Source organism: Rhinopithecus bieti, unplaced genomic scaffold, assembly GCF_001698545.2.
Source record: "Rhinopithecus bieti isolate Rb0 unplaced genomic scaffold, ASM169854v2 scaffold_23868, whole genome shotgun sequence".
In the NCBI taxonomy this organism is placed as follows: Eukaryota; Metazoa; Chordata; class Mammalia; order Primates; family Cercopithecidae; genus Rhinopithecus; species Rhinopithecus bieti.
Window position 1 is genome coordinate 1,195,150 of NW_016811202.1, and position 23,392 is coordinate 1,218,541.

At 42.3% G+C, this 23,392-nt stretch overlaps 1 protein-coding gene across 3 annotated transcripts in view; it reads left to right on the forward strand.

Annotated features, from left to right (window-relative positions):
- Nucleotides 1-23,392, forward strand: part of AAMDC (adipogenesis associated Mth938 domain containing) — a 56,348-nt gene that overhangs the window by 16,643 nt on the left and 16,313 nt on the right. For all 3 annotated transcript variants that reach the window (XM_017893541.1, XM_017893540.1, XM_017893542.1), the window contains exon 2: nucleotides 6,819-6,968. In XM_017893541.1, the coding sequence (XP_017749030.1) occupies nucleotides 6,819-6,968 (150 nt within the window). The remainder of the gene's footprint in view (nucleotides 1-6,818; nucleotides 6,969-23,392) is intronic.

A 23,392-nucleotide genomic window follows, 5' to 3' on the forward strand; every position in this document is an offset into this window, starting at 1 on the left:
TGTCTCAAAAAAGAAAATAATAATAATAATAATAATAATAATAATAATAATAATAGTAAAGTTGGAGGAGAATGGCAAAGTGAATTGAAGAATACAGGCTGTAGAGTCAGACAGACTTGGATTCAAATTCTCATTTTCTCACTTATTAGCTACATAATTTGGAACAAAGTTCTTAACCACTCTCGAATCTTGATGTTGTTGAGATAATAGATCTAAAATATCTGGTACATAGTAGGTTCCCAATAAATATTCCTTTTTTTCTCAATTGAATTTTAAGATCCAGTTCAAATACTATTCCCTCAAACATATTTCTTTAATTTCCTACCTAGAAATTGCTGTAGACTGAATGTGCCCTCCAACCAACTTCATATATTGAAGCCCTAACCCTAAAAATGACTGTAGTTAGAGATAGGGTCTTCAAGGAAGTAGTTGAAATTAAATGAGGTCGTAAGAGTCAGGCCCTAATCTAATAGGATGGGTGAATTTATAAGAAGAGAAAGAGATACTAGGTGTGCCCATGCAAGCAGAAAAAGCCATGTGAGAAAACAGAAAAGGCATCCATTTCCAAGCCAAAAGAAAGGCCTCACCATAAACCAACCAATCCTATTGGCACCTTGATCTTGGACTTCTAGCCTCCAGAACTGTGAGAAAATAAATTTCTATTGTTTAAGACACCCAATCTGTGGTACTTTGTAATGGAAGCCCTATCAGACAAAGAAATCCTCAAAACATACTCGTTATGTCTCTCCTTATATCACTTTTTTAAAGTTACTTTGGTTTTTCTTAAGAAGTTACCTTGTGGCTGGTTGTGGTGGCTCATGCCTATAATCCCAGTACTTTGGGAGGCCGAGGCGGGTGGATCACCTGAGATCGGGAGTTCGGGACCATCCTGAACAACATGGAGAAACCCCGTTTCTAAAATACAAAATTAGCCGGGCATGGTGGCGGGCGCTTGTAATCCCAGCTACTGGGGAGGCTGAGGCAGGAGAATCACTTGAACCAGGAGGCGGAGGTTGCAGTGAGCTGAGATCGCGCCATTGCACTCCAGCCTGGGCAACAAGAGCGAAACTCCATCTCAAAAAAACAAAAGTTACCTTGTAATTATATGTGTATGTCTTCTCTACTGTAATATTAGATCCTCAAAAACAGGAATCATGTTTTATGAATTGTATCTTTCTTCCATAGCACCCAAAATAATATATTGAACTTCTGTGTTATTTGTTTTTGTTTCTTTGGGTTTTTTGTTTGTTTGTTTGCTTGGTTGTTTTTTGAGACATAGTCTCGCTCTGTCGCCCAGGCTGAAGTGCAGTGGCACGATCTCAGCTCACTGCAACCTTCGCCTCCCAGGTTCAAACGATTCTCCTGCCTCAGTCTACCGAGTAGCTGGGATTATAGGCGCCCGCCACCACACCCAGCTAATTTTTGTTATTTTTAGTAGAGACAGGGTTTCACCATGTTAGCCAGGCTGGTCTCTAACCCCTGACCTCGTGATCCATCCGCCTCGGCCTCCCAAAGTGCTGGGATCACAGGCGTGAGCCACTGCGCCCATTCCTTTGGGTTTTTTTGTTTTGTTTTGTTTTTTTGAGACGGAGTCGCGCTCTGTCACCCAGGCTGGAGTGCAGTGGTGCGATCTTGGCTCATTGCTACCTCTGCCTCCTGCCTCAGCATCCCGGGTAGATGGGACTACAGGTGTGCATCACTACGCCTGGCTAATTTTTGTATTTTTAGTAGAGACAGGTTTTCACCCTGTTGGCCAGGCTGATCTTGAACTCTTGACCTCAAGTGATCCACCTGCTTTGGCCATCCAAAGTGCGGGGATTACAGGCATAAGCCACCACGCCCAGCCCTCTGGTACTTACTTTTTTAGATGGGCATTCAGAAATCGAGGCTGGGCACAGTGGCTCATCCCTGTAATCCGAGCCCTTTGGGAGGCTGAGGAAAGAAGATAGATTGCTTGAGCCCAGGATTTGGAGACCAACATGGGCAACATAGTGAGAACCTGGCTCTTAAAAAAAATAAAAATAAAAATTACAAAATTAGCTGGACGTGGTGGCACACACCTCTAGTTCCAGCTAGGAACTAGCCAGGGGTGGGAAGATCACTGGAGCCCAGGGGCTTGAGGTTGCAGTGAGCTAAGATCACGCTACTGCCTCTTTGATATTAATAATAAGTTGAACTTGCAAAAATGGGTTCTTAGTTGTTAATGTTAATCAGAAGTAAGACTTTCTAATCGTCTTTATATGGAGATTAAATATGGTTAAGGAGATACATATAGGTGCCAAATTGACAAGAGGTAGACTGTGACTGTTAGTTTTATGTGTCAACGTGGTAAAGTTATAGTATGCAGTTATTTAACCAAATACTAATCTAAGTGTTGCTGTGAACATACCTTGTAGATATGGTTAACATCTACAGTCAGTAGACTAGTGTATATATGAGATTATCCTTGATACACTGAGTTGGCCTCTTCCAATCAGTTTAAAGTCCAAACAAAACTGATGTTTCCGTAAAGAAGAAGAAATACTGCCTCAGTACCATAAGAACTCTTGCCCAACAGTGAGCAGCTTACCAGTATTATCTACACATTTTACACTTGCCGGCTTCCAAAATTTTGTGAGCCACTTTTTTTAAACAAGTCTGTCAATATTTATAGTCATCTGCTTCTGTTTCTCTTGATAACCCTGACTGATACAAGTACCTTTTACTTACTGTGCTTACCAGTTCTAGAATTTCCATTTTATTCCTTTTTGAAATGTTTCCTTATTGAGATTCTGTATTTGCTGAGTCATTGTTACCATATTTTTGTTTATTTCTCTGTGCTTTATTTCCCTTACAATACTTTCTTTGAAGTCTTTGCTAAATGTCAGACTTCTGGGAATACTCAATTACTCAGATACAGTTTATTTTTTAATTAAGTAATTAATTAATTTTTGGAGACAGGGTCTTGCTCAGTCACCCAGGCTGGAGTATAGTGGCAAGATCATTGCACACTGCAACCTCAAACTCATGGGCTCAAGTGATCCTCCTGCCTCAGCCTCCTGAGTAGCTAGCACTATAGGTGCAAGCCACCACACCTGGCCTTTTTTTTTTTTTTTTTTTTTAGAAACCAGGTCTCCACCATTCTGGCTAACATGGTGAAACCCCGTCTCTACTAAAAATACAAAAAATTAGCCGGGCATGATGGCAGGTGCCTGTAGTCTCTGCTACTCAGGAGGCAGGAGAATGGCATGAACCCGGGAGGTGGAGCTTGCAGTGAGCTGAGATCGCACCACTGCACTCCAGCCTGGGCGACAGAGCAAGACTCTGTCTCAAAAAAAAAAAAAAAAAAAAAAAGAAAGAAACTGGGTCTCCCAATAGGAATGCTTTTACACTATTGGTGGGAATGTAAATTAGTTCAACCTTTTTGGAAAACAGTGGGGCGATTCCTCAAAGACCTAGAACTAGAAATACCATTTGACCCAGCAATCCCATTACTGGGTATATGCCCAGAGGAATATAAATCATTCTGTTATGAAGATAAATGCACGCATATATTCATTGCAGCACTGTTTACAATAGCAAAGACATGGAATGAACCCATATGCCCATCAGTGATAGACTGGATAAAGAAAATGTGGTACATATACACCATGGTATAGTATGCAACCATAAAAGGGAACAAGATCATGTCCTTTGCAGGGACACGGATGGAGCTGGAAGCTGTTATCCTCAGCAGACTAACACAGGAACAGAAAACTGAACACCACATGTTCTCACTTGTAAGTGGGAGCTGAACAAAGAGCACATGGACACAGGGAGGGGAAAAACACACTGGGGCTTGCTGGTGGGGGTCATGGGGAGGGAGAGCATCGGGATAAATAGCTAATCCATGTGGGGCTTAACAGCTAGGTGATGGGTTGATAGGTGCAGCAAACTACCATGGCACACGTGTACCTATGTAACGAACCTGCATGTCTTACACATGTATCCTGGAACTTAAAAAAGATGTTACATACATATAACAATTTCCAAGGTATCGGAAAGCAAAAAAGCAAAATAAAGACCAGGGTTGATAGCATGTTATCATTTGTGTAATATTAGAGTATGGAGAGGGGGACAGTACACACACAAACACAGCACCCAGAGATTTGAATGATTAATGCACAATATACCTTTGAAAAGAAACATGAAAACTAGGTATCTGGGGTTCATGGGAGCAAGGAAACTTTCACTCTGTACTGTTTAGTACCTTTTGAATTTAAAAGTGTCTTTAGGCCAGGCGCAGGGGCTCACGTCTGTATTCCTAGCACTTTGGGAGGCCAAGGCAGGTGGATCACCTGAGGTCAGGAGACCGAGACCAGCCTGGCCAACATAGTGAAACCCTGTCTCCACCAAAAATAGAAAAATTAGCCAGGCATGGTAGTGCACGCCTGTAATACCAGCTACTTGGGAGGCTGAGACAGGATAATCACTTGAACCCCAGAGGTAGAAGTTGCAGTGAGCCAAGATTGCACCACTGCACTCCAGCCTGGGCAAACAGAGCCAGACTCCATCTCAAAAAAAAAAAAAAAAAAAAAGTGTTTAATGTATTTCTATTAGAAAAATAAAATTCTGGTAAAAACATAAAAGAAACTGGGTATCTCTGTGTTGCTGAGGCTGGTCTTGAAATTCTGGCCTCAAGTGAAACTCCCACCTCCCACCTTGGCCTCCCAATGTGCTGGGATTACAGGCATGAGCCACCACACCCAGCCCCAGATAACAGTTTCAGTTTACTGAGTGTGGGTCATAGTTTTTGTTTATTTGCATGCCTTGTAATTTGTTGTTGAAAAGTGATATTTTAGATAACATATTGTAGGAAAGTCTGGATGGCATCCAGCCTGGGGAAACAACTTTTCCCCTTGAAAGTTGTTCTTTGTTTGTGTGTGTGGGTTTAGCTGTTTGCCTATACTAAGTGTCTTAATCCATTTTGTGCTCCTATAACCGAATACCTGAAACTGGGTAATTTATAATTTATAATGAAAATAAATTTTTGTCTCTCAATTCTGGAGGCTGGGAAGTCCAAGATCAATTGGCTCTCATCTGGTGAGAGTCTTCTTGCTGCATCATCCTATGGTGGAAGTCATCACATGGTGGAAGCTCAAAGAGAGGGCCATACTCATCCTTTTATAATGAACCTACCACTCCTGCAATAACAGCATAATCCATTCATGAGGGCGGAACCCTCATGGCCTAATCAGCTCTTAAAGATCCCACCTCTTAATGTTGTTATAATGGCAGTTACATTTAAACATGAGTTTGGAAGGGTGCAGACATGCAAACCATAGCACTAAACTAAATCTATGAATTCTCCCATGCAATATGTGTCTACTGAAGTCTCTGTTCTGTTAGGGTTTTTTCTTTGATTTTATTCTTAAACCCAGTTTCCCAAGGTTCTCTTTGGTGTATATATAGCTTAGTGTTCAGCCAAACATTAATTAAACATTTGGCTCAAACACTATGAGCCAGTAAGACTTTCTCTCTCTACTAATGGATCACTGTGTGTACTGGGGAGTGCGTGCAAAGTCCAGCTGTTGTATGTCTTCACTGGCTTTTACATTCTGCAAGGCCCTCTTGAACCTTCTTGCTTATCCACTGTGTATGTGCTCAGGATCCATCAGCCCAGAATGTTTGGGTGTCTTGGGTATATCTTCCAAGTCTTTGATGCAAATCCTTGCAGCCTCTGGTCCACTTGGGATATGTAGAGAGCTTATAAAACCCCCTATGGCTGTGTCATCCCTGGGAAATTCCTGTTAAATCCCACCTAGTTTGCCAATCCATTGCTTGCCCTAAACAAAAGGCAACATAAGGCTAGCAGAGCTACCTTCTATCCATGTTTGCTTGCCACTGAGATCACCTGTTTAAACTGATAATGGCTCTAAGTGAAGTAAGCCTACTTTGGCCATGGCGGCAAGGCTGTTCATTTTCACGTCCTGCCCCAACCTACTTGAACTTCACTTACAACAGAACTGGAGTGGTGGAATGGGAGTCGTTCCAGGCAAGAACAACAAAAAAATCGGCCGGGCGCGGTGGCTCTCAAGCCCTGTAATCCAGCCACTTGGGAGGCCGAGATGGCGGATCACGAGGTCAGTGAGACGAGACCATCCTGGCCTAACGCGGTGAACCCCTGTCTCTTACTAAAAATACAAAAAAAAAAAACTAGACCGGGCCGACGTGGCAGGCACCGTAGTCCCAGCTACTCCGGGAGGCTGACGGCAGGAGAATAGCGTGAACCCCGGGAGGCGGAGCTGCAGGAGCCCTGAGCATCCGGCCCACTGCACTCCAGCCTGGGCGCAGAGCAGACTCCGTCTCAAAAAAAAAAAAAAAAAAAAAAAATAAAAGAACAACAAAAATTGTTGTTCTTAACCTGAAATTCAGTGATCTTCATGAATAAGCATTTCTCTGATTGTGGTATATGCCTTTAATTTTATTTCTAGAGTGACAAATTTTTGGTTTTGACAGTTTTTTTTTACCTTTATAGTTTCTTCTTGGGAAGAGAATGTGTCAACCTCACTCCATCATGCTGAAGTAAATCTTCATCTCTTAATTTTATCTCTCAAAAATATCCTGAGGATTCCCTCTGGAGTCTGATAAGTAATTGTAGTATCTGGTTTCTATGGTTGGATGATTCAGGATTCCAAGAATAATAGTTACTTTTTAGATCTCTAAAGAAGAAGTGACAACCACATGAATGAAAAGATGCTTCTTAAATCATGGAGAATTGGGGCTTACTATCACTGTATTTTGAAACTGTTTCAGCCTTACTTTATAACTGATTTAGTATATTTTTCTTTTAATTTCAGATTTCAGTGAAGTTCCTTATGACTTCCCCTGAAATTGCTTCCTTATCATGGGGGCAAATGAAAATAAAAGGCTCTAATACAACCTATAAGGACTGCAAAGTATGGCCAGGGGGCAGTCGGACTTGGGATTGGAGAGAAACAGGAACTGAGGTAAGATATTAGTCTTTGGTTGACACTACATGAGGCTGGCCAAGTGATTTCCAACCTCTTAAGCTGCAATGACTAAGTAAAAAACTATTTCTCTTGTGTCTTTTTGAGCTGTAATTAATATACCATTAAATTCACCCTTTTAAAGTATGCAATTCAATGGACTTCTTAGATTCAATGCCCCTGTAGTGACATTATAGTGACTTATATTCATAAACTTGTACAACAGTTACCACTGTTAGTTCCAGAATATATTTATCACCTCAGAAAGGAACCACATAACCACTACCAGTCAGTGCCCATTCACTACCACCCCAAGCCCCTAGCAATGATTAATCTACTTTCTGTTGTTATATATATGCCTATTCTGGATATTTTCTATAAATGACATCATTCAAATATCTTAGGTGTGTTCCTAGGAGTGAATTTCTGGGTTATATAGTGTTTAACCTTTTGAGGTACTGCCCGGCTATCTTCCAAGGCACCTGCACCGTTTTACATCTCCACTAGGAATATAGGAAGGTTCTAGTTTTTCCACATTCCTCCTCAACACATTGTTCTTTTCATTGTTTTGTTTTTATTAGAACTGTCCTATTAGGTGTGAAGTACTGTTCTCATTGTGGTTTTGATTTGCCTTTCCCTACATTTCCTCAAGGATTCCCAGTGTGCCATGCCCAAGGTAGAGCCTCATTTCCATGAGTATAAGTTGGGCAAAACAAGGGAGCCTCTACCTTTTGACCCCACTCACCTGGGATGTAGCCTCAACAACAGAAAGATGGGGGCAGGATGAGAGGCACTAAAGTCCTGCTCCTTCTGGGAAGGAAGCCTTCCAGCTAGATGCTGAGGGGAGAAAGGGTCTTCTGTTCTTGGCTACAGCAGTCTGGAGAGTAGTCTGTGCCTCACAATGGGGATGGGGCAGGGAGGCATTTATCTTGATGCCTCCACTGTACATGTGCACAGATTCTTACCTGTCTTACCAAATATCTCAATGAGTTCTGGCTTCTGTAAAAAAATTGTCACAGACTGAGTGCCTTAAACAATAAACATTTATTTCTCACAGTTCTGGAGACTGAAAGTGTGAGATTAGGATGCCAGCATGGTCAGGTTCTGGTCCTTGTATTAGTTTGTTTTCACACTGCTGATAAAGACATAACCGAGACTGGGGAGAAAAAGAGGTTTAATGGACTTACAGTTCCACATGACTGGGGAGGACTCACAATCATGGCAGAAGGCAAGGAGGAGCAAGTCACACCTTACATGGATGGTGGCAGGCAAAGAGAGCTTGTGCAGAGAAACTCTTCGTTTTTAAAATCATTAGATCTCATGAGACTCATTCACTATCACGAGAGCAGCACAGGAAAGACCCACTCCCATAATTCAATCACCTCCCACTGAGTTCCTCCCACAACATGCAGGAATTGTGGGAGTTACAATTCAAGATGAGATTTGGGTGGGGAAACAGCCAAACCATATCAGCCCTCTTCCAGTTTGTAGACAGCCAACTTCTCTTGGTATCCTTACGTGGTGGAAAAAGAGGTAGCTAGCTTTTGAGCTTCTTATAAGGGCACTCATCTCATTCATGAGGGCTCCACCCTTAGGACCCAGTTACCTCCTGTAGGTCCCACCTCTAAATGATATCACATTGGGATTAGAGTTTCAATGTATACATTTTTAAGGGGCAATCATATTAAGTCCATTGCAGCAATTTTTTTTTTTTTACAGTTTTTTTCTTTCTTTCTTTCTTTTCTTTTTTTTTTTTTTTGGAGACAGTCTCCCTCTGTCGTCCAGGCTAGAGTACAGTGGTGAGATCATGGCTCACTGCAGTTTACACCACCTGGGCGAAAGGGATCTTCCTCCCTCAGCCACCTGAGTAGCAAGGACCACAGGCATGCAATCACACCTGGCTTATTATTTTAGTTTTTATAGAGATGAGGTCTTACTACATTGCCCAGGCTGATCTTGAACTCCTGACCCCAAGAAATCCTCCCACCTTGGCCTCCCAAAATGCTGAGATTAGAGGCATGAGCCGTCATGCCCAGCCAAATTTTCTTGAATACACGTTTATTCATTGGGTATTTGCTCTTAGGACCATTTCCAGAGGCTTTAGGGGTTTTGTTGTTGTTGTTTTGGTGAGTTCTTGGCTTGAGTTTTTCTTTGTTGTTATTATTAATAGTTTTCACATAGGAGTGAGTCAGTGGAGCGCCTCATGATGTAATGATGGAAGTAGATCCTTCGTTTTTGAAGAATAGTTTGTTGGATATAGATTTCTTGATCAATAGTCTTTTTCTTTTCAATATGCCATCCCACCACCTTTTGGCTTCATTGGTTTCTAATGATAAATCAACCATTAGCATTATTAGAGCTCCCTTGGACTTGTTGAGTTGCTTCTTTCTAACTGCTTTCAAAACACATCATAGTAATTTAACTATGATATGTCTAGGTATGGATTATCTTTGAGTTTGTCCTACTTGGAATTTATTGAGCTTCATGAAGATGTAGATTATCGTTTTTTTAAATCAAATTTGGGGGAGTTTAGAGCCATTATTTCTTCAAGTATTCTTTTTACTCCTCTCTCCCTTTTCTTGTGACTCCCATTATGAATATATTGGTAGGCATTAGGGTGTCCTACAGGTCTCTGAGTCTGTATTCTTTGTCTTCATTTTTTTTTCTTTTCTTTGTCTTAGACTGGATAATTTCAATTGACCTATTTTCAATTTTGTTGATTCTTATCTGCTATTGAGCCTCTGTAGTGACATTTTTATTTCCATCATTATACTTTCTAACTCCAGAATTTCTTTTCTTTTTTTTTTTGGCGGGGGATAGACTATTGCTCTGTCGCCACAGCTGGAGTGCCATGGCACAATTTCGTCTCACTGCAACCTCCGCCCTGCCTCAGTCTCCTGTGTAGCTGGGATTACAGGTGCGCTCCACCATGCCCAGCTCTTTCTGTATATTTAGTAGAGACAGAGTTTTACCATGTTGGCCAGGCTGGTCTCAAATTCCTGACCTCAAATGATCCACCCACTTCGGCCTCCCAAAGTGCTGGGTTTATAGGCGTGAGCCACCACACCTGGCCCAGAATTTCTGTTTGGTTGTTTTTAACAATTTATATTTCTTTATTGATATTTTTTATTTGATAAGATATTGTTATACTTTCCTTTAGTTCTTTTGAACAGTGTTTCCTTTAGCTCCTATTACATATTTAAAATCACTGATTTAGAGTCTTTCTCTTTAAGTCCAATGTCGGGGCTTCCTCTGGGATAGTTTCTACTGTCTGCTTCCCCCAATCCCCATATGGACCTGCCTTTCTGTTTCTTTCTTTATGTCTTTCTTTGTTGTTTTGTTTATATTTCTCAATTTTTTTGTTGAGAACTGGACATTTACATAATATAATGTGGCAACACTGGAAATCAACTCCCCCTTCTGATTCTGAGGGTTTGTTGTTGCTATTTTTTGCAGTTATTTGTTCCTATGTGGTTCTGTAAAGTCTATAAAGTCTGTATTCTTTGTTTGTGGCTCATTTACCTTACTGATGAGCTAATGATTTGACTGAGACTTCTTTACATTGCTGGAATCAGGTGTTTAGATTTACCCATGTGTCTACCAGTTGCCTTTCTTATTATTCCTTTTTGTAATTTAGATCTTTTGAGGACAATTTCTTCTTTTAGAAAAATCAGTATCCAGCTGGGCGTGGTAGTTCACGCCTATGATCACAGTACTTTGGGAGGCCAAGGCGGGTAGCTCAGGATTGATACCATCCTGGCCAACATGGTGAAACCCCGTTGTCTCCTCAACTTTGGGAGGCCGAGGCGGGCGCATCACCTGAGGTCGGGAGTTTGAGACCAGCCTGACCAACACGGAGAAACCCCGTCTCTACTAACAGTGCAAAATTAGCCAGGTGTGGTGGCGCATGCCTGTAATCGCAGCTACTTGGGAGGCTGAGGCAGGAGAATCGCTTGAACCCAGGAGGTGCAGGTTGCAGCGAGCCAAGATCGCGCCATTGCACTCCATCCTGGGCAACAAGAATGAAACTCTGTCTCAAAAAAAGAAATTAGTATCCTTTAGAAGTTCTTTCAATAAGGATTTCTTGGTGATCTCTCCCAGTTTTATTTGTCTGAAAAGTCCTCGTTTTTTAATTCTAATTTGTCTTGTATTCTAAGTTGACAATTTTTTTTTAGAACTTTATTTGTAGGAATCCTGAATAATCAGACTATGCCATTTGAGATCTGTCCCATAAAGGAAGATTCATATTTGCTTCTTTTCTGTATCCTGTGTTACTCTCAAACTGGGATCACTTTTTTTTTTTTTTTTTTGAGACGGAATCTCGCTCTGTCACCCAGGCTGGAGTACAGTGGCGCGATCTCGGCTCACTGCAAGCTCCACCTCCCGGGTTCACGCCATTCTCGTGCCTCAGCCTCCCCAGTAGCTGGGGCTACAGGCACCTGCCACAACGCCCGGCTAATTTTTTTGTATTTTTAGTAGAGACGGGGTTCCACCATGTTCACTAGGATGGTCTCGATCTTCTGACCTCGTGATCCGCCCGCCTCCGCCTCCCAAAGTGCTGGGATTACAGGCGTGAGCCACCGCGCCCGGCCCTTCAATCTGGGATCACTTTTAATTTTTTTTTTTTTTGAGACAGAGTCTCGCTCTGTGGCCCAGGCTGGAATGCAGTGATGCGATCTCTGGTCACTGCAAGCTCCACCTTCCAGGTTCACGCCATTCTCCTGCCTCAGTCTCCAGAGTAGCTGGGACTACAGGCGCCCACCACCATATCCAGCTAATTTTTTTGTATTTTTAGTAGAGACAGGGTTTCACCGTGTTAGCCAGGATAGTCTCGATTTCCTGACCTTGTGATCCGCCCACCTCAGCCTCCCAAAGTGCTGGGATTACAGGCATGAGCCACCACGCCAGGACCACTTTTAATGTTTTTTGACTGACGGCTTCCAAAACTAGGCTGATAGTGTAAATTTGAGCCCCAAACTGACGTGTGAGCAGGTTTGTGGTTATAAATTATCAGGGAAGACATTTTTCCCCTCTAGCGCCATGACTGAGCAGAAAGCTTTCCTCATCTTTTTCATTTGCCAAGGGGTGAAATTTTTGGGTCTCAGAATGTGTGTAAAATGGAAGACTCTGAGAATGGCAGTGCCTCAGGGTAACTTTAATATCAGTTCACCATTTTGATTTCCAATTCCCCCTTCACTTTGGCCTCTGGGAATTTCCCTTTCCTTTCTGCAAGCTCAGTTACGTATTTCAGAGGATGTTTATTTTTATCTGGCATTTTGTTTAAGGAAACTTTGTAGGTTGTGTAGTCTATCACATTGTTCTTCATTGTAAACAGTTATGCCTACAAAATTAGGCCCCACATAGAAAGAGAGCCCTAACACATACTCTTTGTGTATGCCTTGGTTTTGAACTGCATGCACTCATTGATGATCGTGACACCCAGTTTGGTTTGTTAGTTACTAACCTAGATCATAATGGGTGGAATATACCTAGATTGGTAAAAAGAATAGAAGGGCATGGAGATATAGAAGGGACAGAATGAAAGAAAACCGAGGAATAAGAAGCCTTAAGTCAGGCCGGGCGCGGTGGCTCAAGCCTGTAATCCCAGCACTTTGGGAGGCCGAGACAGGCAGATCACGAGGTCAGGAGATCGAGACCATCCTGGCTAACATGGTGAAACCCCGTCTCTACTAAAAAATACAAAAGCTAGCCGGGCGAGGTGGCGGGCGCCTGTAGTCCCAGCTACTCGGGAGGCTGAGGCAGGAGAATGGCGTAAACCCAGGAGGCGGAGCTTGCAGTGAGCTGAGATCTGGCCACTGTACTCCAGCCTGGGCGACAGAGCGAGACTCCGTCTCAAAAAAAAAAAAAAAAAAAAAAAGCCTTAAGTCATGTAACCTACTTGAACCAAATGGCTCCATTGGAGTGAAGTTGGAGAATGGGAAGAATAGGTGGTGGTGTGGTTAATAGAGCATCTATATATGCAGAACTGAGTTTATATTGTATTCAGTGAATAAGTCAGAACCACTGTAGCTAGTGTATTAGTCAGGGCTCTCCAGAAAAACAGAACTAGGAGGAGATACATATATGTAAAATAAGGTTTACTATGAGAAATTGACTTGTCCATGATCTGCTGTCTGCAAGTCTGAAGTCCTAAAAACCCCGGGAGCTGAAGGTTTAAATCCCAGTCCAAGAGCAGAAGAAATTGAGATGAGATGTCCCAGTTAAAGTGGTGAGGCAGAAAAAAAGAGGCGAATTCTCCTTCCTCTGCCTTATGTTCTTTTCAGGCCCTCGATGGATTGGATGATGCCTACCAACACTGGGGAGGGTAGTCTATCGAGTCCACCAATTCAAATACTAATCTCCTCCATAGACATTCTCACAGACACACCCAGAAATAATATTTAATTTGGGCAGTCTGTTGTCCAGTTGAGCTGGTACATAAAATTAACCATCAAAGGTACTTATGTGGGACAGTTGATGTGTCTGACAAAGGTTATCCAGACTGTGGTTTAAGTTATACTTACACCACAAACTTACACAGAGCACAAACGTACACGGGTTCCACACTTGAGAGATTCGTTTCCCTTCAGAAATGGCTTTAGCACTGTATATTTCTATTTTTCCCACATGAGACCATATGAGTTAATCCTCATTCTTTTTTTTTTTTTCTTGAGACGGAGTCTCACTCTGTCACCCAGGCTGGAGTGCAGGGCGCGATCTCGGCTCACTGCAACCTCTGCCTCCCAGGTTCAAGCAATTCTCCTATCTCAGCCTCCCAAGTAGCTGGGATTACAGGCACCCACCATCAGGCCTGGCTAATTTTTTTTGTATTTTCAGTAGAGATGGGGTTTCACCATGCTGGCCAGGCTGGTCTCAAACACCTGACCTCAGATGATCCGCTTGCCTCGACATCCCAAAGTGCTGGGGTTACAAGCGTGAGCCACCGCGTCTGGCCAACGTCATTCTTTATAGAAACTTAAGCACAGAGAAGTTATATAACTTGTGTAGGCACAGAGCTAGAAACATGTGAAAGCAAACAGTAAGCTCAGGTCAGACTGTAACTTTCTTTCCTGTTTCTTTCTACTACATATTGTTTCCTCTTATATCCACGACACTGGAAGTGCTGGAGTGCAGAGTTGTAATCATAGCTCACTGCAACCTCGACCTCTTAGATTCAAGCGATCCTCCAGCCTGCTCTTATCATCCCAACGAGCTAGAAGTAGAAGCATGTCCCACAATGCCTGGCTAATTTATTTTTATTTTTTGTAGAGACAGAGTCTGTCTATTTTGCTCAGGCTGGTCTCAAACTCCTGGCCTGAAGTGGTCTTCCTTTTTTTTTTTTTAAAGATGAGATCTCACTCGGTCCCCCAGGCTAGAGTGCAATGGCACCATTATTGTTCACTGTAGCCTTGATCTCCCAGGCTCAAGCGCTCCTCCCATCTCAACCTCCCAAGTAGCTGGGACCACAGGCAATTGCCTCCATACCTGGCTAATTTTTTATTTTTTATTTTTATTTTTACAATTTTTTTTGAGAGTCTTGCTCTGTTGCCCAGGCTGGAATGCAGTGGTGTGACCTTGGCTCACTGCAACTTCTGTCTCCTGAGTTCAAGCGATTCTTTTGCCTTAGCCTCCTGAGTAACTGGGATTACTGGCGTGCGTCACCACTCCCGGCTAATTTCTTTTGTATTTTTAGTAGAGATGGCATTCACCATGTTGGCCAGGCTTGTCTCAAACTCCTGACCTCAGATGATCTGCCCATCTCAAGCCTCTCAAAGTGCTGGGATTACTGGTGTGAGCCACTGCACCCAGCCTAATTTTTAAATATTTTGCAGAGACAGGGTCTCACTCTGTTGCCCAGGTTGGTTCAAACTCCTGGGCTCAAATGATCCTTTTGCCTTGGCCTCCCAAAGTGCTGGATCTGGTTTTTTTGTTTGTTTGTTTTTTGTTTTTAAATGATGCAGTTCCCAGTTATCCTTTCACCCTCCTATATTTCAAAACACATATTTGAAGACCTAGCTATTCCATATCAAATGCTTTTTCTCTTCCAAACCTGTCATGATCTTTCTTTCCTCTGCACCTTTGCTAAAACCATTTCCTCTGTATCTGATGAAATCTTATACATTCCTCTATTCTTGGCTTTTGCATTATCTCCTCTATGAAGCATTTTCTTAATCCTGAGAATGAGCTGCTTACTCCCTTCCATTATTTAATACTCTGTGCCTCTATTATAGTACTTAGCACAGTTCACTTGTATTATAATGAGGATCTGTTTCCCCCACTAAGTGGTAAACTCCCTAAGGTTAGCAAGAACTATGCATTTAACACAGTGCCAGTAAAGCAAGAACTCAATAAATGTTTGCTAAATTGAAATTTCCATTATAAATGTCATTAAACAAACTGTTTTTATCCTTTTTAACATTCCCTCTGAGCTAGGTTAATGTTATAATTCCTTTTTTATTAGTTTAAAAAAGGAGAGAGCAGATTTTGTAGTGATTACTGAATGGAAAAAAGAAAATTTAAGGTCTTCAAGCAGTATCCTGAAATAATAATTAGTATAAACTCCAAAATCTCTACCAGTCATTAAAACAACTAATATGTACCTTATACCTTTATGTACCTTTAAATAGGTACTAATGTGTACCTTTATGTACCTTATGTACATACATATTAGTACATAAAGGTACAATTTTTTTTTTAAAGGTACATAAAGGTACACATTATACATGTACTAATATACACATGTACTAATATACATATGTACTAATATGTATGTACTAATATGTACTAATGTGTACCTTTAAATATAACTTTTTCAGGGTCACATAACTAATACTTTTTGGAACCAAAATTTGAGCAGAAGTTGTTCTTTTCTTTTTTTTTTTTTTCTTCCTCCCCCAATTCTTTCTCTAAAGACCGTATACTTTCCTTCTGTTTTATACTATTCTTGCTCATTTCTATCCTACGGCAATACCTATCTTATTATAGAAGAGTTTTCTATATGGAAACATGCATAGATCATTCATTCATGTGTCCTTTTCGTTAGACTGAAAGGGGTCAAGAATGAAGGTATAAATATATAAGTATAAAATTAAAAGAAGAAACCAATTAGTAGCCACCCAAAGAAAATTAAAGGAAGTATGGAAATGTTTACCCCAACTTTTTATTTTTAAAAATGTTAAACCTACAGAATAGTTATGTGAATAATATAATACATTTCCATATATCCTTTACCTAAATCCTCAAGTTGTTAACATTTTACCATGTTTGTTTCTTTTCTCGCTCTAAACACACACACACACACACACTTTGTCCCCCTATCATTTGACAATAAATCACAGATACGATATTTCAGTATTTCTCTCCTAAGAACATGAATATTCTCCTCTATAACTACAGTTCTATTATCAAAAACAAGGATATTATCATTGATACAATAATATCTTTTTTTTTTTTTTTTTTTTTTGAGATGGAGTCTCGCTCTGTGGCCCAGGCTGGAGTGCAGTGGCTTGATCTCAGCTCACTGCAACCTCCGTCTCCCGGGGTCAAGCAATTCTGTGCCTCAGCCTCCTGAGTAGCAGGGATTACAGGCATGTGCCATCACGCCCAGCTAATTTTTGTATTTTTAGTAGCGACAGGGTTTCACCATCTTGGCCAGGCTGGTCTTAAACTCCTGACCTCGTGATCCACCTGCCTCAGCCTCCCAAAGTGCTGGGATTAAAGGCGTGAGCCACTGCACCCAGCTGATACAATAATATCTAATATACAGTCTGTCTTCAGATTTCCCCAGTGTCCCAAGAATGTTCTCTATAACTTTTGTCAATTCTCAGAGAATTGTACAATTGACCAGGCTAGAGTTTCTTCTGCTCAGGACAGTTCTTCTTAAGGAAAGACCGATGAGCTGTTCCTAGCTGTTCCTTGTGTTTTTGTTTGCTTTTGCTTTTGTTTTCCTATTCACCTTCTAAAGCTGGTTGTTGTAGAAGGCTGATATAGTTGGATATTTGTCCCCACCCAAATCTCAGGTTGAAATGTAATCCCCAATGTTGGAGGTGGGGCTTGGTGGGAGGTAATTGGGTCATGTGGGCAGTTCCCTCGTGATTGACTTAGTGCTGTCTTGGTGATAGTGAGTCAGTTGTCAGGAGATCTGGTTTTTTTTTTTTTTTTTGAGACGGAGTCTCCTCTGTCGCCCAGGCTGGAGTGCAGTGGCCGGATCTCAGCTCACTGCAAGCTCCGCCTCCCGGGTTCACGCCATTCTCCTGCCTCAGCCTCCCGAGTAGCTGGGACTACAGGCGCCCGCCACCTCGCCCGGCTAGTTTTTTGTATTTTTTAGTAGAGACGGGGTTTCACCGTGTTAGCCAGGATGGTCTCGATCTCCTGACCTCGTGATCCACCCGTCTCGGCCTCCCAAAGTGCTGGGATTACAGGCTTGAGCCACCGCGCCCGGCCGAGATCTGGTTATTTAAAAGTGTGTGGTACCTCCCCCAACCTTGCTCCTGCTCTCGTCATGTGACATGCCTACTCCCACTTCACCTTCTGCCATGGGTAAAAGCTCCCTGAGGCCTCCTCAGAAGTCAAGCAGATGCTGACATCATGCTTGTACAGCCTGCAGAACTGTGAGCCAATTAAACCTCTTTTGTTTATAAATTACCATCTCAGGTATTTCTTTATAGCAATGTAAGAAAGGCCTCTGTTGAACTTCTTGAATTTTGAAAATTTTCAAACTGATGTAACAAATTATAGAAGAAATAGAATAAACAGTTGTATACCATCAATTGAGATTCACTAGTTGTTAACATTCTGCCACATTTGCTTTATCTAGCCCTCTGTGGCCCTCTTCTCTCCTTCTCATAATTATTTTTACTAAATAATTTGAAAGTAAGTTGTGGGCAGTCACAGTGGCTCACATCTCTAATCCTAGCACTTTGGGAAGACAAGATGGGAGGATCACTTGAGTCCAGGAGGTCAAGGCTGCAGTGAGCCATGATTGCATCAATGAGCTTCACTCCAGCCTGGCCAATAGAATGAGACCCTGTCTCAAAAAAAAAAAAAAAAGAAAAGAAAAGAAAAAAAGAAGAAGAAAGAAAAAAGTCACTGAAATTAATTATTTTTAATGTTGTCAATTTGACATACAGAATTTGGTTTATTTGTTTCTGTTGGCATACAATTTTAGATGCCTCCTATTTCCTGTCTTTGTTGATTTAACTCTTTGAATATGTAAAATATTTACATGATTCGGAATTCAAACTTGAAACTATGACAGTCACTTGCTGTTCACTATCACCAGAACAGCAAGGGAGATATCTACATCAATGATCCAGTCACCTCCCATTAGGTCCCTCCTCCAACATTGGGGATTACAATTCATTGTGAGATTTATGCAGGAACACAAATCCAAATCATATCATAGATGCACTTAGAAAGTCTTACTTACCTCCCTATCTCTTCCATCACATTCCCACCTCGCTCCATGTAGGTAATTATTTTGTATTAGTTTCTGGTTTATCCTTTTTTGTATTTTTCTGGAAAAAATAAGCAAATGCAAATATACATATATAATACATTTTTTTCTTTTTTCTCCGTTTTCCATACACAAAGGGTAGCAAGCCTTACTTCTTTATATTTTGTTCACTTAATATATACAGAAAATCAGGATATCAGTTCATAGAGATATGTCTTTTTCTTTTTTACCACTGTATATTAACCAACTTTGTGAATGTAATATCGTTTATTCAATTTAGTCCTAAGGAGTGGGCACTCTATTGCATTCAATATTTTAGTACTATAAACAATACTACATTGAATAACCATGTACATCTTTTTTTGTATTGTTGAAAGAGTATGGCCGGGCGCGGTGGCCTGTAATCCCAGCACTTTGGGAGGCCGAGACGGGCGGATCACGAGGTCAGGAGATCGAGACCATCCTGGCTAACACGGTGAAACCCCATCTCTACTAAAATACAAAAAACTAGCCGGGCAAGGTGGCGGGCGCCTGTAGTCCCAGCTACTCGGGAGGCTGAGGCAGGAGAATGGCGTAAACCCGGGAGGCGGAGCTTGCAGTGAGCTGAGATCCGGCCACTGCACTCCAGCCCCGGCGAAAGAGCGAGACTCCGTCTCCCAAAAAAAAAAAAAAAAAAAAAAAGAAAGAGTATATCCAGGGTAAATTTTTAGAATTGAGATTGTAGTTAAAGAGTAAATGTAAATTTAGATTTGTTAGATATTGCCAAATTCTCCTTTATAGGTGTTGTACCATATTTTAGTATTACTAACAATTTATGAGAAGGCCAATTTTAAAATGTAGAAATGTTTACATTTGTTAGTAAAAATTAACAGTATTTGTATTAGTCCATTCTTTCATTGCTATAAAGAACCACCTGAGACTGGTTATTTCTAAAGAAAAGAGGTTTAATTGGCTCAGGTTTACATAGGCTATACAGGAAACATTTCTAGGGAAGCCTCAGGAAACTTACAATCATGGCAGAAGGCAAAGAGGAAGCTGGCATGTCTTACATGGCCAGAGCAGGAGGCAGAAGGAGAGTGGGAGGTGCTACTTTTAATCAATCAGAACTCAAGAGAATTCACTCACTATCACGAGAACTGCAAGGGGGATATTGGCCCCATAATCCAGTGGCCTCACACCAGCCCCCTTCTCCAACATTGGGGATTATAATTTGACATGAGATTTAGTCAGGGACACAAATCCAAACCATATCATTCTGCATCTGGCCCCTCTCAAATCTCATGTCCTTCTCACATTTCAAATTACACCCATGCCAGGCTGGGTGCAGTGACTCACCCCTGTAATCCTAGCATTTTGGGAGGCCAGAGAGGGCAGATCACTTGAATTCAGGAGTTCAAGACCAGCCTGGCCAACATAATGGAACCCTGTCTCTACTAAAAATACAAAAATTAGCCGGGCATGGTGGCACAGCCTTGTAATCCCAGCTACTTCGTAGGCTAAGGCAGGAGAATCGCTTGAACCCAGGAGGTGGAGGTGGCAGTGAGCCAAGACTGTACCACTGCACTCTAGCCTGAGTGACAGAGTGAGACTCCATCTCAAAAAAAAAAAAAAAAAAAAAAAAAAAAAATACAACCATGCCTTCCCAACAGTCCCCCAAATTCTTAACACATTCCAGCATTAACTGAAAAGTCCAAAGTCTCATCTAAGACAAGGCAAGTCTCTTCTGCCTATGAGCCTATAAGATCAAAAACAGTTAGTTACTTCCAAGATACAATGGGGTTATAGGCATTGGCTAAATACTTCCCTTCCAAAAGGGAGAAATCAGCCAAAACAAAGAAGCTACAGGCCCATGCAAGTCTGAAACTCAGCAGGGCAGTAGTTAAATCTTAAAACTCCAAAATAATATCCTTTGTCTCCATGTCTCACATCCAGGTAACATTGATGCAAGGAATGGGTTCCTAAGGCTTTGGGCAGCTCTGCCCCTGTAGCTCTGCAGGGTGCAACCCCTGTGGCTGCTTTCATGGGCTGGCATTGAGTGCCTGCAGTTTTGCCAGGTGCATGGTGCAAGCCATTGGTGGATCTACCATTCTCATGTCTGGAGGATGGTGGCCATCTTCTCACACCTCCATTAACCAGTGTCCCAGTGGGGACTCTGCGTAGGGGCTCCAACCCCACATTTGCCCTCCATACTGCCATTGTAGAGGTTTTCCATGAGGGCTACGTACCCCCAGCAGACTTCTGCCTGGACATCAGGCATTTCCATACATCCTCTGAAAACTAGGTAGAGGCTCCCAAGCCTCAACTGTCACACTCTGTGCACCCACCGGCTTAACACCTCATGGAAGCCACCAAGGCCTATGGCTTGCACCCTCTGAAGCATCAGCCTGATCTGTACCTTGGCCCCTTTTAACCATGGCTAGAGCTGGAGTGGCCATGATGCAGGGTGCCGTGACCCGAGGCTGCACAGAGCACTGAGGCCTTCTACCTGTCCCACAAAACCATTATTTCCTCCTAGGTCTCCAGGCCTGTGATGGGAGGAGCTACTGTGAAGGTCTCTGAAATTCCTTCCAGGAATTTTCACCATTATCTTGGTTATGAATATTTGGCTCCTCTTTACATATGCAAATTTCTGCAGCTGGCTTAAATTCCTCCCCTGAAAATGTTTTGTTTTCTTCTTCTTCTTTTTTTTTTTGAGACAGAGTCTTGCTGTATTGCCCAGGCTGGAGTGCAGTGGCGCAATCTCAGCTCACTGCAAGCTCCACCTCCCGGGTTCACGCCATTTTCCTGCCTCAGCCTCCTGAGTAGCTGGGACTACAGTGGGCCGCCCCACCCCGGCTAATTTTTTTTTTTTTTTTTTTGGTAGAGACGGGGTGTCACCATGTTAGCCAGGATGGTCTCAATCTCCTGACCTTGTGATCCACCCATCTCAGCCTCCCAAAGTGCTGGGATTACAAGTGTGAGCTACCGCGTCCGGCCTTTTTTTTGTTTTATGCCACATGACCAGACTGCAAATTTTTCAAACATTATACTCTGCTTCCCTTTTAAATGTAAGTGCCAGTTTTATGTCAATTTTTTTTTTCTCAAGAATATGAGCATAGGCTGCTAGAAGCAGCCAGACCTTATCTTGAGTGTTTTGCTGCTTAGAAATGTCTTCCACCAGCCAAGTGCAGTGGCTCATCCATGTAATCCCAGCACTTTGGGAGGCCGAGGTTATGAGGTGGGCCAAGGTGAGCAGATTGCTTAAGCTCAGGAGTTCAAGACTAGCCTGGGCAACATGGCAAAATGCTGGCTCTACCAAAAACACAGAGAATTAGCTGTGTGTGGTGGTGTGCACCTATAATCCCAGCTACTTGTGAGGCTGAGGTAGGGGGATTCCTTGAGCCCAGGAGGCAGAGTTGCAGTGAGATGAGATTGCCCCATTGCACTCCAGCCTGGGTGACAGAGTGACACCCTGTCTCAAAAAAAAAAGAAAAGAAAAGAAACATCTCCCACCAGATACCCTAAATCATCACTCTCAAGTTCAAAGTTCTACAGATCTCTAGGGCAGGGGCACGATGCCTCCAGTCTGTTTGCTAAAGCATAGCACAAGTAACCTTTACGCTAGTTCCCAATAAGTTCCTCATCTCCAATAGCTTCTCAGCCTGGACTTCACTGTCCATATCACAATCAGCATTTTGGTCACAACCATTCAACATGTCTCTAGGAATTTCCAAATTTGCCCTCATCTTCCTTTCTTCTTCTGAACCCTTCAAACTATTCCACCCTCTGCTCATTACCTAGTTCCATAGCTGCTTCCACATTTTCAGGTATCTTTATAGCAGTACCCTCTTCCCGGTACCAATTTTCTGTTACTAGTCTCTTCTTGCATTGCTATAAAGAGCTACCTGAGACTGGTTAGTTTCTAGAGAAAAGAGTTTTAATTGGCTCACAGTTCCACAGGCTGTACAGGACACATAGCTGGGGAGGCCTCAGGAAACTTACTATCATGGTAGAAGGTGAAGAGGAAGCTGGCACATCTTACATGGCTGAAGCAAGAGGAAGAGAGCAAGCGGAGAGGTGCTATACACTTTAAACAACCAGATCTCACTCAATATCATGAGAACAGCAAGGGGGATACTGGCTCCATGATCCATTCACCTCCTACCAGTCCCCTTCTCCAACATTGGGGATTACAATTAGACATGAGATTTGGTCAGGGACACAAATCCAAACCATGTCAGTATTCCATATTTCTTTCTTTCTTTTTTTTTTTTTTTTGAGACGGAGTCTCGCTCTGTTGCCCGGGCTGGAGTGCAGTGGCCGGATCTCCGCTCACTGCAAGCTCCGCCTCCCGGGTTTACGCCATTCTCCTGCCTCAGCCTCCTGAGTAGCTGGGACTACAGACGCCCGCCACCTCGCCCGGCTAGCTTTTGTATTTTTTAGTAGAGACGGGGTTTCACCGTGTTAGCCAGGATGGTCTCGATCTCCTGACCTCGTGATCCGCCCGTCTCGGCCTCCCAAAGTGCTGGGATTACAGGCTTGAGCCACCGCGCCCGGCTGGCCCATATTTCTTTCTTTACTGAAGTCAACGTTGAAAACAGAATACAAGGTGGAAGCTCCCAAGAATGAAAGGACAGACTGGTGATTTCTCAGAGCATGTGAGAATCCTTCATTTAAGCTCAAACATTCTAGCATCCAAAAATGAATTTGGATGTGAAGCATCATTAATTCACTATGAAGTAATAGTCTATATATCGTCACCCAACATTAAAAGATATGTAGGGTTTGCTTACTGGCATTGTCTTTAAGATAAATCACCTGTTTCTGTCTTCAAGAAGCTCTACAGAGGAATTAAGCAAAAAGCTAATTGTAATAAGTGCCACAGTAGATGAATCAAGAGAGGTATAATGGTAATGAGAGGAAGGAATACCTAAGACTGCCTAGATGACTTAGAGGGATTCCTCACAGAAAGTGGGATCTTCTTTTTTTT